This window comes from Tiliqua scincoides, chromosome 8 (genome assembly GCF_035046505.1).
Source record: "Tiliqua scincoides isolate rTilSci1 chromosome 8, rTilSci1.hap2, whole genome shotgun sequence".
Taxonomy (NCBI): domain Eukaryota; kingdom Metazoa; phylum Chordata; class Lepidosauria; order Squamata; family Scincidae; genus Tiliqua; species Tiliqua scincoides.
In genome coordinates, this window is record NC_089828.1 from 53091373 (window position 1) to 53110638 (window position 19266).

General features: G+C 46.9%; 1 protein-coding gene across 7 annotated transcripts in view; it reads right to left on the bottom strand.

The window, feature by feature from the left end:
- The window catches only part of MSI2 (musashi RNA binding protein 2), a 474139-nt gene that overhangs the window by 38701 nt on the left and 416172 nt on the right, over positions 1 to 19266 (bottom strand). For 5 of the 7 annotated variants that reach the window (XM_066636684.1, XM_066636687.1, XM_066636686.1 and 2 more), the window contains exon 11: positions 13400 to 13462. The exons of the other annotated variants lie outside the window; for them this stretch is intronic. In XM_066636684.1, coding sequence (XP_066492781.1) covers positions 13400 to 13462 — 63 coding nt within the window. The remainder of the gene's footprint in view (positions 1 to 13399; positions 13463 to 19266) is intronic. 7 annotated transcript variants of the gene reach the window in all.

Sequence of the window (19266 nt, forward strand, 5' to 3'; positions counted from 1 at the left end):
GATTGAATTCTGACATGAAGAGGGCAACTTTCCACCTCAGCTGCTGCCATTTCTGTGTCTAATGCAAGACAGCTCCGTCCACAGATGCCCATTCTCCATTCACAGCCACTCCAAGAAAAGCAAGGTTGTGAGTCATCTGATTTCCATGCAAGATTTGGCCATTAGTCAGGTGGGAAGAAACAACCCCTCTGACTTTTTCACTTCCTGTTCTGCAATGAAACCAGTAGCACAACTAGAGGGGGTGCAAAGCACTAATTTTTGCAGGGAGCCACACCACACCGTGCAAAATGACCCTCCCCCTCTGGAGCCATTCCGGGGGGGGGGGGAGCAAAACGGAGGTGTATGCCTGGCTCCGAAGAGGAGGGGGAGAGACTGCTTGCACTCTGCTGGTAAGGCTCCCTGTAAAACTTAGCGCTTTGCACCCCCTCTAGCTACACCACCGAATGAGACTTCCACTGCTACCTATCTTTTTTCTTTTAACTACTGGAAACCAGATTTGCATTAATTGTTTACCAGAGCCTGGACCGGCCTTTTATTAATATTAATGGGCAAGTGGAAAGAAAGGACCCCTTTATTTTTAGCCTACTCTAATTGTGTAGTAATTATTCATCTACAAAACAAATGAGCCGAACTCCATCACCATGGTAACTGAAACTCTGGCCTCCCTCTGTAACACATTAATGGGCTATCGTTCCTGTTAATTTTAATTGAGGCCTTTTTTTTTTTTTGGTACAACAACAGATATGAGAAAGAGGCATTTGACAGTAAATATAGGATTTTGATTTGCCATTCAGTGAAGCTGCAACCGCCGTGGACAGGACTTGGCTCTCAGAGGCCACTCACCTGTTGCAACTCACTCCAGTATTACGGCTCCCTGAAGGGAAACAATTGGGTAATTCTACAATTAAGACAAATCTGTGAGACATGGTTAGCCTAAGCAGAAAGCAAACACATGCTCGCTTTACACCGGATCAAGCCATTGCACCAATGAGTGAGAGCTGGAACAGCCCAGTGGTTAAGGGTGTGGGCCATGAGCTCCTTGGTTGGACTTTCACCATAGCCTCAAACTCACTCAATGGTTGTTTTAGGCAGTGGTGTCACAAGGGTTTGTGTCACCCAGTGCGTCACCCTCCATGACAGACCTTCTCCCAATGTAGTGGGTGATGGAGTTGGTGCAACTCCATCTGCTGTCCAGAGGGGGCAGCATGCTGTCTAAAAAGGGGTCAAACTATGGTACAGTGACCCTGACCTTTCTATCTGTGATCCTTGTGGGGTGTGGCCCTAACCCTTTGTCTTTCCCTTCTCCTCTGAGCACCTCCTCTTTGTCCTCTGACCACCGACCTGTTAGGATGTGCACACCAGGACTCTGACGCCCAGGCCATCTTAAGCACAAGGCATGCAGGGCGAGGCAGCTCTAGGGCCTTGCTATCTCTAAGTATTAGCTGAACCTCTGATCCTAATCAGATGCTTTAAATATATACTTTATTAAGTATAATAAAGTATAATAATAAGTAAATAACTCCTTTGCAACTTTATCAAGCCATTGCCTCTTTGTCTTTTTATTGATTAGCAGTCAGCCAGGTGAGGGAGATTCCCTAGAGTGATACTAAAAAAGGGGGGAGGGTCTGCTGCTTAAGCTACTCTGCTTCCCCCTAAAGAGGAAACTATTTTTACTCCCTCCAACAGTGGGTGTGGCAACACCCTGGGCAATAGGTGCACCAGCACCCTACCCCGCTGGGTTTTGGCTATAACTTTTGATAGAATAGAGATATTTCAACATGGTTCGCTCCATTGCATTCTGCATAAAAGTACGCATCAAATGACATATAACATGATGGTATCATTCAAAAATACAAAGATTTAAAAATTTTTGGCCAGTAGTAGTGTCACCCCCCCCCCCCGTGAACATCACCCGGTGCGGCCCACACCCCCAGCAATGCCACTGATTATACGGCAAGTCGCTCTCAGCTTTCAGATTTTCCACCTGCAATTTGGGAATGATGATGACACAGACCCTGTCTTGCAGGTCTCCTTATAAGGGTGCTGGGAATAATGGGAGTGAAGTGCTTTGAACAACTGGAATGAGTCAAGTAAATGTCAAGATTTTTCACTGTTATTAGGCCAAATATGTAGCTAATATCAAATAACTATGGGAAAGACAGCTGCATTGCTCAACAGAAGAGGAAGTAAAAGATCAGCCCCCCCCCCCCGGTTTCTCCATAGCATTTGTTGTGGATTTTTTTTGTTTTTAAAGGGAAAAGAATTTCTTGAGGGCAGGGCTCAGTGACAAATGGAAGACGGAAGGAGAACAGAAGACAGTGTTCCACACTTGCTAAACTCCGAGGAACTTATTCATAGGGACATAAGAAGCGCTTTCCTAGATCAGACCGAAAGTTCACTGGCTCCAACGTTTTCTTTTCTCATTGTGGCTCAGCAGCTGGCACTGGAAAGTCCACAAGCAGGGGATAATGCATATGTCTCTCATGTTGCTCCTCTGAAACTGGTATTGCTTCCCCTGCTCAGAATGGCTCTGAAGGGGAGGGGCCGTTTGCACGCCATGATGAGGCTCCCTCCAAAACCTAGTGCTTTGCACCCCCTCTGGCTACGCCACTGGGCCCTCAATCACTTCCTTCCATGCAAGCTGGACTCAAAAGTGCATGAATGACTTTAAATGATCTGAGCCCTCCTGGGACTCTTACAGTAGAAAATGAAGTAACGTGAAGTGGCTTGCTAAGAATAAGATAACATCCATTCAGGGAGTGGCAGTTTTCAGTGCCCTCTTTCCCCTTAACACAAGATTCGTCTGCTTGGATCGGGGGGGCATTCAGGACAATGAGGAGTGGGTGAAGTGAAATCCCCTGCATGCCAGAGCAAGTTCTGTGGAAGAGTGTCTGCCCACTGAGAATAATTCCACTGATTGAGAAGACAATTAAAAGTTAGCAACTACATTCATTAAAGATTAACTTACACTGTACTTAAGTCTGCACTCCTGAACTGGTCACTAATTGCAGTGGAGATGATTTATCAAGTGCCCTGGATTTTCTATTACAAAATAAGTGATTAAAAGCCAATGTATTTTGCCCACAATAGACTCTATGAAAATGACTGCGGCTGGGGTCAGAAGAGACCTACAGCAGTGTCTGACAATTAGAAATTTATAGAAAAAGCTCAAGAGTGCTCTGCAGGGGAGCCCGTGCTTCAAGGAGACAGAAAATGCCATCCACGACTGAGGAAGACAAAATGAATGCGGGGCAGCCGGACAACCCAGAAGATACTCCCAGATGTCCAGCTTTTGTTAATAGTTTTTCAAATGATCATCGGTCAATGTGCAACTTCAGAAGCCCGGTGAAATGCATTGTGCTTTTCGTGCCCTTTGAAAAATCCTGTGTCTGTATGGGGCACTAACAGTACATGTAACAGAAAGAAAGAAACCAGCATCGCTAATCATTCCTACTCGCCTCACACCTTCTCAAGGGAACCCTCAAAAGCCCAGCAATGACACATGTTGCTGGAAGGTACCAGAAAATGATGTGTTTCTCTCCCCAAACCTGTGGTCACGCAGAAGGCCGTCGCTCACAGTGCCTGGCCACCATCCTTTTAAATAGAATGATTGACTGAAGTATGTGATCCAAGAGCTTATTATCTCAGACCTGCTCCCCTGTGGTCTCTCAAGAATTCTCAGACAAGTGCCAGTCCCTGAAGAAGTGGTTCAAAGCCCACTTCCCATGATGCTTTTCCAAGAGACAGAAATTCATCTCGGTGTCAGAGGAGGTGTGCGTTTCTTAAGCTCTGCATGGTGGCTTCACCGTCTTCTTTGTCATATATACGTGACATTCATCAAAGCTTGGACATTTGTACTTGGGTTAAGGACTCAGTGCTCTTAAGCAGCTTTCTCTTCAATGTGTAGCTAGCCGAAAACACAGCTGCGTTCCAGGCACACACAAAGTCTCAACGCCTGGCATCTTGTGTTTGAGGTGGCAGGGCTGGGAAAGACTTGGAGAGCCACACAGGCTATGGGCTAGATGGTCAGAGTTGGTATAAAGTAGTTAGAAACGTTCATTCGGTCATACTATGCTGGGGAGAAGAGGCCATCACTCAGTGGTGGAGCGCATGCTGTGCATGCAATCTCTGGCATCTCCACTCAAAGAATCACAGGAAATAGGCCTGGGCACTCTCTTGCCTGAGAAATGCTACAAATCAGGGCCCACATTATGGACTAGATGAACCGACAACCTGGCTCTGTTGAAGGCAGACCTACATGTGCTGACAATATATCTAGGGAAGCAGCTCCAATGTGAGCAGGGCTTTGTAAAAGGCCACAAGGCCAGCATCTGCACTGCTGGGATGAAGCAAAGGAAGCTGCTCTACCACTACTCTTCAGCACTCCCATTTTACACACTATAATTTAGTGCGATCTTTGAAAGACACCAGTGGCATAGTTAGAGGGGGTGCAAAGCGCCAGGTTTCGCAGGGAGCCTCACTGCGGTGTGCAAGCAACCTCCCCCTTTGAAGTCATTCCAAGCAGTGGAAGCAAAATGGAATGACTCAAAGGGGAGGGGACGTTTGCACACCGCAGTGAGACTCCGCACAAAACATGGTACTTTGCAGCCCCCTCTGCTATGCTACTGAAGGTTACAAACAAAGTGCAACCACATCTTACAGAATGAACAACACAACCCCTGTTGGCACTTCTCATCCGACAATGTCAAACATTTCTCTAACGAGGGGAACTTTAGCTAAAATAAGGATCTTCTCCATTTTGCACAGGAGATTTATATCACAGCCAGACCCTGAACCTAGATTTTATAGATTTTAATCCAAGATTTCTAGAGAACCCCAATAATTCTGGGAAAAATATAGCTTTTCGAAGCTCTGTTCAAAGCCCTATTCGACACCTGCACCGAGTCAGTACACATGCAATTGTACACACAGAGTGTACACAGTCTCTGCTTGTGAACAGAAACTATGCTGCTCCAGGTTCAAATTCTGCCCCAGGTTCTAGACTGTGGGGTGAGGTGTCCTTAATAATAATAATAATAATAATAATAATAATAATAATAATAATAATAATAATAATAGGTATTTATATACCGCCTTTCTTGGTCTTTATTCAAGACTTTATTCAAGGCGGTTTACATAGGCAGGCTTTTATTTAAATCCCTTATTAAATAGGAATTTTTACAATTTGAAAGAAGGTTCTTTCTTTCAAGAACGACTACATTCAAGGTGTTTCATTCCGATCTGGCTTCACATTCTGGCCTCCATCCTCCCACGCTCAGAGCAGATGGAATTGCTCGGCTTCAGCTTGTCAGCTGCTCCAAGGTCGCACGGTGCCGGTGGCCTTGAACTGGCGACCTTGTGGATGTTATCTTCAGGCAGACGGAGGCTCTACCCTCTAGACCAGACCTCCTGCCCTTACATTTAAGGGCATTAACTCCATGCAGCCACTTGCGCCAACATGCATAGATCGGGGGAGGCAGCATCTGCCAATGGGACCCTGCTCTGTCCTCTGCAAGATTGACTCACCCTGGAGAACTGGACTTCTGCTTCATCGTGCCCACCAGGCAAATAAAAGCATTAACCGACCCATCTTCAATTCACTATCACGTCAAAATTAGTAGGTGCGCTCACACTTTCTCTCGCACTTGCATCAGTTCTGCAGCTCTCCAATGAGCAGCCTTTGCTGAGAAATTACTGGCTATTCCAGCGGAGCAAGACATTTGAAAAGCACCTGCTTTCTTCCCAAGTGGCAATCTAACTTCTGTGATTGCATGGCTTGGATTAATTTTTGGGGACTTTTTAGACCCAAAAACAAAGGAACCAGAGCTTCTTCTTAGTTGTTGCCCCAAAGGCAAAGGCCTTGGACAGCTAAGCCATTTCAAACGGTTGCCACAAACTCCCCCATCATTCTGCATGTACCAACCGTCGTGCACCAATCTTTTCCTTTTATTACTGCAATTTGCAAACAAGAGAGGTACTTAATGGCAAGACTAAATATTGGAAAGTACAAGAGTTAAGCGTGCAACATGGATTGCTCCTTCCCATGCAATTTACTGCTTTGCTGACTTTTAGATTCGATCCCCATCCCATTTCCCTGCTTCACACATTAAACAGTGGGCCCCGCTTTCTCATAGTAGTTTACTACTTAAGTAGTTTACTACTTAATCATTCCTCCAGTGCACAAGATTGATAACTTCATGGTAGCAGCAACAGAAACTGCACACTTTCCATCAAGGAATGGGATGTATTCATTCATGTTAATGATATTTAGGGGGTCAAGAGGCTGTCTTGCCTTTTAAGAGAGCTGGATACTAATTCTTAAGTGTGCATCAAAACAAATAATATATGCTGAGGTAAGTGCGCCGATTCAGCTGTCTACACTGAGTGTTCTCAGTAAACTGAACACACTTCTAATCAGCAAGGCACCTTCAGGCAAACTGTTGAACTGGATAGGAGGCAAATATGATGGTTGGGGGTACAGTCTACTCTCAGGGGGATATGTGCTGACCAGTGGGGTAGCCAGAGAGGGTGCAAAGCACTAAGTTTTACAGGGAGCCTCACCAAGACATGCAAGTGGCCCCTCCTCCCCCCTTCAGAGCCATTCCGGGTGGTGGGAGCAAAACAGAGGCAAAGGAGAGGGGCCGCTTGCAAGCCATGGCGAGGCTCCCTGCAGAACTTAGTGCTTTGCACCCCTTCTGCCTATGCCACCGGCACTGACAAAAACAGCAGCAGCAGCCACAAACCATATGTCATGTGGCATTCAGGACCGGAATTACCCACCACTGCTCATTTGGAAAACAATTTTGAGAAGCTGAGTACAGAAAACTGAGTGCACAAAAAGAAAGAAATGAAAAAATAAGAAAGCAAAAAGACGGATTGCTGGCTCAATGGTGAAGATGGTGAAACTCATCTAGGGATCCCTCGTATTGGTGGTTCATGGAATGTTCAAACTGGACATGGGTAGAAATAGTCTCCTAGGACTCCACAACGTGGGCAGAGATACAAACAGCAGCCAAGCGAAGCCAAGGTTGGGTTTGTGGGGTCACCAAGTTGGTAGGGTCTTTTTTAGGATCTAAAACCAATTCCCTTGTGCCTCAGCATAGTCTGACAGTCGGTTATTGCACATACTCTCCATTTGGTAAATCCCCAGTGGACACCTGTGCTGCTCCGGTAGCTGGACCCAAGGCTCCCCCCTTCAATGACTCTGAGCACTGAGAATATGAAAAGGGTTCGTGGTCTGCAGGAGGCCAAGATTGTTCAATGCTTGTTGAAATGAAGCTCAGCCTCAAAGCTTAAGACGCTTACATATGAATAACTTCCACTGACTTCAGTGGGAACTACTCACAAGTAAGTGTATTGCCAGGTAAAACATGGGTGCCTTTTTCCTTTGGTAGTCAGAGGCCAAATGGTAGGATATGTGACAATAGTCAATGGAGCACCACTGCCAGAGCACTGAGCGTTGTTGTGGAATGACGCGTCACGTCTAATTTGGCAGGGCTTAATTAATGGCTGCTGTAGGATGGATCCAGGTATTTGGCAGTGCTCTGTATGGGTCAGCCTACTCTTCCAGTCCAACCACGGCTCTACTTTGACTGCCGTGCTCTTTCGAGTCGACAATAACCTATAATATCAACTCAACAATGCATGTTCTACGACTACGGCTACTGCTACCAGTTACGACGACTACAAGTGCATGCATTTAGTTCAGTCCCACAGATACATGACACTCTAAGAACAGGCAAGGGGAAGATGTGAGATGTTTTACGAACGACAAGTGTGCCATTTTATTAAGTAAGGGAGAGGGAGAAGAAACCAAGAGAGAGAAAAAGTGGACTGAAAGAAACAACAAAAGAAAAACAAATCATAATAATAATAAAAAAAAGAGAGATTTTTCTAGAGTTGGATATGAGTCGTTTCTGGAACCGTTTCGTTTGAACAAGCAAAAGAACATGCAACCAGCTGCTACTAACAGGAAGCTGGACACAGAGAGAGGATTAATAGGTGTGGACAAACCTTCCTGCTGAGCGTGCTCAGAAGAGTGTTTGAGAGGAGTGCACGTCCCAGTGTAAGAGAGGCCGGAAAGAATGCCTCAGAGACACCCTCTCTCACAGCAGCCCCAACCAAGCAAGAGAGAAAACAACAAGAACATAACTGCTCACACTCACCATCAAGCTCATGTCATGAGATCTGTTACAACTGGCAAGTTTAAAGGGCAGTACAGGACGGTGGAGCGCCGGATTCCGGAATGCAGCGAGGCTCTGGCCAAGGCAATGGGGAGTTTGCAGGGGAGCCAAGGACAGGCCCTGCGGTGTCCTCGGTTTGGGTCACCGCTGCCTCGTGGCCGATGCAGTCGCTTGCAAAAGATCTAGGGCAGTGTTTCTCAAACTGTGGGTCGGGACCCACTAGGTGGGTCGCGAGCCAATTTCAGGTGGATCCCCATTCATTTCAGTATTTTATGTTTAATATATTAGGCCAGTATGTGACTGCATTTGGGGAAATGTTACAGATCTGTACTTATATGTATATGCTTTTAACAACAATAGTTACTTCTGGGTAAGTGTGAGTAGTATTCCAGCCTAGGATTGTTAAAAGGTTTCCTGCTTGATGATGTCATTTCTGATCATAACATCACTTCTGGTGGGTCCTGACAGATTCTCACTCTAAAAAAGTGGGTCCCGACACTAAAAGTGTGAGAACCACTGATCTAGGGGATAGGCAGCTTTGCCTCCAAGGGCCAGGACCTCTGGCCATGTCATTATCCAGACAGGAAGATGGGAGAGTCGCAAGGATAAAGTCTTAGACTGGTACCTTTTGGGTGGGGGCTGGGTTCAAAATTTTATCTTCCTTTGGGAACCCAAATGAGATTGCAACTTCATCTTCCCATGTGAAACAAGCAAGGAAGGGCAATGGAGGTCCAGTTCAGCCACCTTACAGAGACCACATTCCATTACGGAGCAGAAGCACAGCCTTCTATCACGGTCAGTGCTCCACGGGATACCCAGATGTACTGTGAGCCAATAGGGAGAAACTGCCTGAGTCATTCGTACAGATCACCACATGGGGCAACTGCCTTATACTCCCCGCCATATGTGGGGGAGAAGAGGGAGGGCATGCCAAATATTCCAGTGCACAAATGGACGGCCACTGGGTAAGTGCCTGAACTGGGCCACAGAAAACAAAACACTGATCCTTAAACCTTCCTTGGAAGAAGCCAGAGGAAACAATCCACCCCATAATAGCTTGCCAGGGAAGGCAAGATGCACACCTGGCTCCATTCCTGCAAGCGGCTTTGCAACACACAAAGGGATACAAGCGTAAAGCTTCACCCTCCATCGGAGTAGGTGAGCCAGTCCATACAGGAGCTCTGTGCATGCTCAGGAGCAGGACAAAACTGATCATGAAACTGTCTCAGAGGAGTTTGTTACAAAATACAGACTCTCGTGCTAATGTGGCTCAGGTCCCAATTCGTTCCAAAAGATATACTGGCAGGGGTGAGTGAAAGGTGTTCAAGGTGGGTGGGTAGGCCTGTCTTGTTGGGAGAGTGGCAACAGTCTGATCGACAGCCTGGCTGTAATCTGCCTGAGCTCCAGTGCCGTGCGGGGAAGCTCTCATAACACTCATGAGGGGGAAGATTAAAAAGCATTGGTTGAACTGAAGAGGTATTTTACCATTTGGATGTTACACACGCACACACTTTTAAGCCACGGGCCCTGTTCAAACAAGAGGATTGTCCTCTGTGTATACCGCACAAGCATGTACGACAAAAGGTGGCAGTCTCTGCCCTGGCATACACACATTCAAACACAAGATTGCAAAGGGCGCATGTGTATGGGCAATGCTCCAGGTAATAGTCCTGCGGGGCAGTAATGTGCCCTCCTTTGGCGTAGCGCTTGGGGTGGGTACCCCTCAGGCTCTGCCCAAGTTACACCCCTATGCACCCAAGTACTGTATAAGCATTTGCAATGTGCCTTTGCACACTGGAGCATTACCCACACACACAAGCTCGTCATGGAGGTTTGGCCTCCCCCCTCCAGCTACACCACCGCTTCCACAGGAGAAGGAACGCGGGTGCAAAGCTGCTGCAGCAATCACTGCCTCCTCTGGGGAGAACCCAGAAGTGATGTCATGTGATTTCGGTGCTGGGGCAGTGCGTTACACTACTGTGTGTACGCACATGTAGATGTCCGCCTCCCACATATGCACATCCGAACAAGGATACAACAATGGCATAGCTTTAATGGTACGTGTTGTGTGTTTTTTTTCTTTTTTGGGAACTTTATTTTTAAGGTTATATACCGTTCCCTGACAGGGTTCTAAACAAAGGTCTAGGTTCCTCCAAGAAGCTTTCGCTATTACATCAGTGAACCTGCTTGTGTGCCCTGATGAATAAAATCTGAAGCCAATTACTTACATTTGTGATTTGTAATGAATCAGGCCTGGGCACCATTAACATGACGCTGGTTTAATCCATTCTCTTAAATCCAGTATCATTGAGGATTCCCTTTTGACATAAATTGGTTGTAAATGGAGCACCAACCCTGAGCAGAAGCAGGTGCCTTGGAATGAAAACACCAAAGCAACCCACACTTCCGTAGAGCTGTGCACAGTTCCTTCCTCTTTGGCAAAAGTGCCAGGGTAGAACTGGGCTGTCCACATTCATGTTCTGGAAACTTAGAAGGCACTGTACTGCTCTTTAAACTTGCCTTATATCTTGGTGTTAATTTTGGGTTAGATTTAGTTCGGTATCACAAGTTAATTTGTTCTTTTTTAAAATTAATTTTCAAATTAAAAAGTGAAAAAGAAAATCCAAAAAACCAAATGATATCAAGCAGAGAAATCAGCTGACGCTCAGCCCACTTGTAACGGACACCAACAGCACTCAGATTAAAATGGGACAACGCAGAAGGCCGAGTTAACCTGGCAGAACCCCCAGCCTTTCTACGGGGAAGCTCATCGTCACTACTTAAAATAAGGCTAGAACCGAATGGGGGCAAAAATGTGGGAGGGCTGTGGAAAATTCCCCAGTCTTCCTCCAATAATAAAATTAATTGTTTTTAAAGCAGAAAAGAAGGAGGGAGGGAAACAAAGGAAAGGAGAAAATCACGCTCCCATGGCTGCCTGGCAAGTCACCCTATGGCTTTTCCCTGCTTCCTGCAATGTTACGACTGTAATGGACGATCCTTTGTAGCCCCGCAAGCAGTGCCAGTTTGCATGGAACGGAGTTCTCCAAAACATCTCACTTTCGATTGGAGAGAATTCAGCCTCTCCCCCAAAGTCTGTTGGGGTGTCAATGCCTAGTAGCCCTTTCTACTTTGGGGGTTGGGGGCATTTGTTGACAGAGCCTAGCTGTGTTGGAGTGCTACGCTGATGACCAAACGCTATCATGAGAGAGCTGAAAGAACTCCGTTGTGGCCCAGTTCTTTGCTATGTGTCTCACATTTGCAATCTGGCTGGGGAATTTGGCCCAAGGAAGTTGTCTCCAATTGCTGTCTCCCCACCCCCAATAACTCACTTTACATCAGCAAGAACAAACGGCTGGATAAATGCACAAGACAGTACACAGAGATGAGCAAGCAAGAAAGATTGGGAGCAATTAAACCCACAGAGAAAGCGGCAGTCTACCCTTTGTCCTTGCTCTGCATTGAAGGGCTTGCAATTGCTGCAGTACGACCAAGCCATGGGCTAACCAGCAAACATAGCAAAAAAAGGGCATTGGTAAGTCTTAACAGCCCACTCATGATTGTATCAAGTGCTCAATTACCCTAAAGCACTAATTCACCATTTCCTTCTGTTTGAAATTCTAGGATAAGAACTAACTGGTTAACTCTCTCCCAAAGCAGGAGGGGTAGACTGGGGTGCTGGGTGGAAGGAAATGGAGCTCTTAAAAGGTGGACACAAAATAAAAGGGTTCACATTTCTCAGGGAAAATTGGGCCAGAGTTTGCAGCAGGCAACAAAAACTGAAATAGCGTCCCAGTTCAAAAAAAACAAAAGGTTTTGTTTTGTTTTCTAAAGGAGGCGTATGCTCATATGCAGAGCTATTCTGAACTGCCCCAGAACTGCCCCTACTTAGGACCTCGATGGCAGCTGGAGGCTACAGTTATCTTCATACTCAACTGAGATATCATGTCAAAATATGGTATAACTTAACCTTAGCTGGTTTGAGGCAGATCCTGGTCAACACCTGTTTGTTTCCCATCTCAACAGTACTGGGGTTTCAGTTAATGAGCTAATTCCAGACTCAATCCACCAATGGCCATAATTATGGTTTGCCAATTCAGACAGCACAATAAACCATAGTTAGCACAAACTGTGATTTCCAACCCTCCTTTCCCTCTATGTTTTCTAATACTGATCAATTACAAACCATGATCTGTCAGTTCAGATAGCACATCAAACCATGGTTATGACTCCTTCAGCATGGTTTGGCATGATGTCTGTACTGAGGGGCGCTATCTCTGCCTATGATCCTTTTATATGGAAGTGAAGTGGCAATCCAAGTCTCGATGACTAGACTTGTCTCTTGAAAATGTACACAGAGGGAGTACATGGAAATCCACTGGGCCCGCAATACTCTCCCCGCCAGACCTCTGATGGGTATTGGGTACTTCCACTGCTGCTAGTACTGAGAGTTTTTAGGGCTGGTCTGGTCAGGTGGATCCTTTGATAGGCACAATCTGGCCAACCTCTGATGCCACTTATGGAAGCCATACTGTGTATCCCAACCAGCCCATGCTGGACTCACCTATAGTAGTCAGACCTGGACTACAGTTTCCAGGGACAGAGAGAAGCACAATGGCAAGTTTTTCTTGCCAGACAAATTAACTAAACAAATTAACCAAGAAGCTGAGGTAATTACTAATTTGGAGAGGAGGCGCTGCAGTAATCTCCCTATTGATCAAATTCTGACCCAATGCCTTGTACCTGGTTCTGAACCCATAATTTGGGATCCTTGTTGATTTCAGACCAAGCATGATCTGGACTTGACTGGACCCCCAAGAGTGACAGAATCCCTACATCAATGTAAATAAACAAGCTGGCGATGCAGCTTGATCGCCCTAAAAGTTGAAGGTTAACTGGAAAAGACTGCATTGTTGACCCAGTGCAAACTGGTGAGAAATGAAAACTTTGAATGCCCTTCACAATTTCATTTGTTTATAGATAAATAAAAAATAAATGGTCCACCCTATAGCTCCCCTAGTTTGTGGCCTTTCTCAGCTGCTTCAAATCTCGTGGCCTCTGCTTGTAGTCTTTGGATTTACCCCCCAAGATAAGTGCAAGAACACAAGTCGGAGAACGTGATGGACAGCTGCAGCCACATAGAATACCGGCAGAGCTTTTACCTGGCCCTGCATTCTGTGGGTATGCCATGTAGCCGCCTCTTCCACGGCCCCCCCTACCTGATCCTCTTGCTGCTGCCACTGCCGCCGCCGCTACTGGTCCATAGGCCGCTGCTGGGAAACCTGGCCATGGGGAAAAAAATGAAAAGGGGTAAGAAGAAAGGTGCAAGCGACCGCAGGAGTAACGAGGGTCGCAACAAGAGAGACATGTGAACGGCGCCATCTCAACTGCTGCTAAAAAGCAGCTGGGGATTTCATTGAAATGCAGGCATCTTTGAGTTTGCTCGTGTATGTGTGTGTGTGTGTAAGACACTAAGGGCGCAATCCTAACCCACTTTCCAGCGCTGACAATGCAGCTCCGAGGTAAGGGAACAAACATTGCCTTACCTTGAGGAGGCCTCTGTGACTGCCCGCCCCCAACTGCAGGATGCAGCATATGCCCCACTGACACAGCTATGCCAGTGCTGGAAAGTTGGTTAGGATTGTGCCCTAAGTCTGGAGATGTAGAGTCCCTTCTCTCCTGCCTTGGCTGTGGCAGGGGAGAGTGCGGAAGAGCCTGGAAAGACGTGGCCAAGAACAGATCTTTGGAGAAAGATCTTTTTGCTGTGTGGGCTTGGAATAGGCTTGGTGCAGTCACAGGGCTGGAGGTGGGCCAACACATCCAGGTGCTTGAGGCAATGCACCAGATCCATCCTCTCCTTTCCAGGTGGCACATTAGCCACTGTCTCTGCTGCTGCTCCTCTCCCTGCTCCCTGGTAGTGGACAGTGGAGCAAGAGAGCAAGCAGTGAGGCAAGAGTGGTGTGTTAGAGAATCTCCAATGCTTTAGGCCACTACTTGATTGTCCAGCTCTCTGTCTCAGGTAGCCTTGCTGATAGGTCAGCCCTGTGCAGTCAGTCAGTACGGTTCAGGATCACTACCAGAATGAGCAGGTACCCATGAACTGCCTACCTACCTTCCTACAAACACACATAAACACAGAGTATTCTTAAAAGAACTTGTGCAAATGAAATTTGGTTGGCATTCCTCCATGTCAAGATGCATCCTCTCCAACCCTTGCTCAAAAGTGGCATTTTAACAGCCCAGTGTAAGGCAGGTGTTCCTTCACATCACAAGGCATAGCAGCACCAGTAGAAATGTCTGGGGGGGGGGTGGCTGAAATATTTGAATTTCAGTTGCCTGATCAGCAACGGAAGCAAAAAATGTCATCTGGAGAACCTCTAGAATATTCCAGACTCAAAGCAGGTGTAATGAGGGAATGTTACATGTCTGCCTCATTCACCTCTAAAGCAAGGAGTTCTGGGTCTAATATTTGCAAAGGAACTGCATGTAGGGAGAGGAGTGGAACTCTGTCCTCTAGGCCACCTTCCCTCACTGTACAGTGTCATTGCTTCCCTCGCTGTAGGGACTTGTATCCCAGCCACTTGAAGCAAGCTGGCCTGAGAAGAAAAGTGAGATAAGAGAGCGTGCAGGGATTAACTCCCCTCATCCATGCACCCCTTTTATTATAAACATTAGGTTCTCCTCCACCTATGGTTGCCAGGCTGTATGCATCCCCAAATCCGGAGAGTTCTAAGGTGGGACTTGGTGATGTCACAAGGCTGCCAGACTTTGAAAAAAGGGTGAAGTAACTGGTGGAGCCAAGTGCTAAAAAGGACAGTCAAGCAACGGCCCCCCAAAATGGCCTCAGAGTAATTTCTGTTGCTCTGACACCTGAGTCAAAAACAGAAAGCTGGAGAAGTTCATTTGGGCAAAATGGCAACCCTACTTCTGCTCTATATGTGAATGAACACAGATGGCTGCCCCATCTCTTCTAGTATGGCCCTCAGAGAACAGGGCAGGTGGGGAGCAATAAAAGTGTTTGTGTAGGCCCATTTTTTAAACATGTGGACAGCACAGGTAGTGTAGCCTGTGGACAAGGCACTGTTGGGGTGCCAGAATAGAGGTCAACTACATAAAGGGGGCCAGGAAATGGATGGGAAGAGTAAATTTCAGAAATCCAGTGTCTTTTTTGAGGGAGGGAGTGTATGTGTGTGCCTTGTTGGGAGGACAAAAGCAACAAGGAGCTAAGAGTCAAACAGGGCCTTGCTGCACAGCCAACAGACTGCTGGAAAGTATTTTCTGGGCTATATAAAATGCTGCCTGCTAGTGCAAAAGCAGAAGAGTGGATACACTTCTGGGCCAGTGATTGAGGGCCCAGTCCTATCCAACTTTCCAGCACCGGTGCAGCCATAATGTTCTCTTACCTTGAGGAGGCCTCTGTGACTGCCTCCCACCAAAGGATGTAGCTCACATCCCACTAACACCACTGCACTGGCCCTGGAACCCTAGATAGGGTTGGGCCCTAAGCCATTCACGCTGGTCACAATGAACGCAACCATACAGAGGCCGCAGGCAGAAAGAGACGACAACTTGGAAAGTGGAAGAGAAAGCAAAGCAAGACCCAAAGAAGTCAGCTAACTACAAGCTCACTAAAGCTAGTTCTGCTGTAGCTACATATGCTACTACTAGGGAGAAACCAAACAACAGAAGCAACAGTTTAAGAATGACTCTAAACTACTGTAAAATAGCAATTAAAAGAGACATACTTGCATTTAAGTATGGTAATAGGGCTGTTGGGGGGGGAAAAAGAGATTCCTGGTAAATAAATGCAGAACACGTGCAGAAACACAGCGAATCATGTCCTCATTACATACAAAGGTTAACCGGCTCACTCTGAAATGGTGGTGTCAAACGGTTAACAAGGCTGGAGATGCCAAGTGGGAAAATGGAGGAACTGGCTTGCCGAGCAAGAGCCAAAGTAGGCATGGCATCTGATTTTCAGCTGTACTTTTAAATACAGGGGAAGGGCAGAATGGGAAGGGTAGAATGGGGAGGCAATGAGGCAGGTGGTGTGTGGATTGGGTCCGGGAAGGGGGTGGGTTCAGCAGCAGCAATGGCCACCGAACTGGAACCCCATTCCTGGATCAATGTGGACTTGCACCAGCAATTGAGCCACTGGGCCAGCATGGGCTTATATCCAGGGGCAAGGCAACAAATGTTCCCTTCCCCTGAGGAGGCCTCCCAAGGCCAAAACGTCCCCATGGGATTCAGCAGACACTCCATTGGCGCCACTGCTTCACCACTCAGGGAGTTAGGTAGGATTGGGCTGTCAGTGAATGTTTTGGCTTTGAACCCAGCTCTTTCAGGTTTACCTGCTACACTGTGCTTGCTTTTAGATAGCACTCTGCTAGGGACAAATCTACACACCATGACAACTTTGTCACAGTGGCCCTTTCAAAAAAAAATTCTGAATGGCACAGGTGGGGAGAACGTATGAAATCCTTTGAAAAGCATAGAAGGTGTAGGGAAGCTCTACACAACCTCATGCAAGTCTTAAGGATTATTTATTTATTTTTAAGCTTCAATTGAAAGCCAACTGAACTTTTAAAAAAGCTCATAAATAATGCAAAGAAGGACGACTGGGATGGTGAGGACTAAGTGCTAGAATCCTGCTCCAACTCTTGCACATCTCCCCCCCCCCCCCCAGGTATCTAAATTAAAAATACATGGGCCAAAAGCATGCATTCATCATCATGTGCTGTCTGGCCCTAACATTACGGCTGCCCCAAATGATATAGCTTGGCTTGTTTAGGAAGCTGGCCTGTGTCCTTGCAGGTTCCAGTAGAGCCCAGTTGTTTTCCCCCACCAACGTTTCTGTTCCACAGTATCACATTTTACACTCATTCAAAACACACAAGCTAGACTCAGTTCTGACGTCACTGTACAATGGGGAAGGGCTGTTGCTATCATGTACTGCTTGTAGACTTCCTATGAAAAGTAGGGTACTGGACTGGATGGATGCCTGGTCTGATCTCTCTCTCTCTCTCTCTTTTATAATGTGTGGCTGTGAATGCCATCAAGTTATCCTGCTGAAATCCTTTGTGGCCTCCTGCTTACAGCCCAGCAACATTAACTGGAGGCCTTGCAGAAAAAGTGATGAAGGCCATGCCAGGGCACACTGTGACAAAGACCCAGAGCACTAGGAGCCTTGGAGGACCTGCTTGCATGGCAGATAGAGGAAACAGAGTCCTCAATTTGACTTGAGGTTAAGTCCAATGGAGACAAGGATGGGTGCCCAGTAGTTGGGCTTGGCTTTCAGCCTGGAGTCTAGAATGAGCAAGCACAAAATCCCTCCCACTGAAGCTGAGAGCATCCACTTATCTGTTAGGCTACAGGAAAACCACCAGATATATCCACTGCCCCCACAGTGGTTTTCCTGAATCAGGCCTTCAGATGCTGATAGGAGATGCTCTTTTTTATGTGCCTTCAACTCTGCAGATGCCTGATCTTGTCTGATCTTGGAAGCTAAGCAGAGTCAGGCCTGGTTAGTACTTGGATGGGAGACCGCCTAGGAATACTGGGTGCTGTAGGCTTATACCATAGTTTTTCCAGACTGAAGGTTGCCAACCAACTAGAATCTGGACAATGATTTGCAAGACCAAACTAGATATTAAGGAGACAGATCTTTTTAAACATGTATCTGCCTCATATTGTCCAGAAAGATATGGGGTGTATCTTCCTTTTTTAAAATGAATAATGAAACACGGGAGTCAAGTGTACCAATACCCCCCAACAACTTCCTCACAGCCCTTGGTTAAGGAGAAAAGCACACCAGAAAAGCTTCCTTGCTTCTCCCCTGCAAGACTTATGCTGCTAAAACTGTTGCCCACCCCCTCCTTCTACATCAGTGCTGTTCAGCTGGTCAAGACACAACACCTCCCTCAACCACTGCAACATGGAAGAGCCCAGTGGGTGAGGAAGCACCACAATCCTGCTTTCTGTGCCCATCGGCAGCCAACCGGCATGTGCTGCTACTGCATCATTCTTCTCCTGCCTACCTTCCCAGTCAGGTAGAAGGAGAGGCGGGACAGAGAGTGGCACATCAATCGCTCACAATCACAACAATCGTTTGTTACACGCACTCAGTTTTGTCAGATGCAGGCAGAGATGTGAGACAAGGCAAAACAGAGGCAGTGCTGCCGGACAGGAGGTGTGTGGGTGGGACCGTGGAGGGGGGGGCTTGGTCAAAGCAACCCCTCCGAATGGCTCAAGGTTTCAGGAGGCTCTCTCTCTCATTCAGGATTCCTAGCCTTGGCCACAGTTCAAAATGTGCAGGTTTCAGCCTCAAAAGGATGGCACAGCCACCTGAGGTCATCACCACCCACTTTGGATCCCAACCCACCTGTTAATGGGGGCAGATCTGCAGGCACACTAATCTGTTAAGGTCCCAGCAGTGCATGGGAAGCAGAGCCACTCCTGCTCTAGATCCCCTGCTGAACAGAGCCTTTTGCTGGGCCATCTGAAGATACATCCAAAGGCAAGAAGAGAAGAGACCAAGACCGACATCACCGGTTTATTATTTAAAGCCCCGCACACTCCTGTTCCTGCCCTCAAGAGATCCCCCAAGCTCTTTGTATGCCTTGCACTTCTAATTGCCTAGAGAAAAACGAGACGTCGGAGCTATTCAAAACCACTAAAGTGGATTTAGGCATACCAATTAGTGGATATTTTACAATTAATGTTTTGAATGGGCTCCAGTGCAGGCCAAGAAAGCCTCCAGGATTCCGATCAATTTCATGCTGCCTTTATTTGTCAGCGAGAGCTCAAGCCGCTATCTGGAGCTCAATTTTTCACACATCTTTTTTGTTCCGCTGCTGCCGCCTGCATCAAATAGGCTTCCCAACTCCTCGATCAGCCACATGGGGGAGGACGGAGATGCCCCAAGGTCCCATTTTAGTAAATGGCAAACTGAGAACACATGATATTTTTAGCACCCAAACAGTGTTGTGAGGGCGAGGAGGAGGAAAGAGGGCACAGGGTGGCAACCAGGAGGAAGCCAGAAAGGTGTCGGCCCAGCAGTATTTCCTGCAAATATATAACATTATTA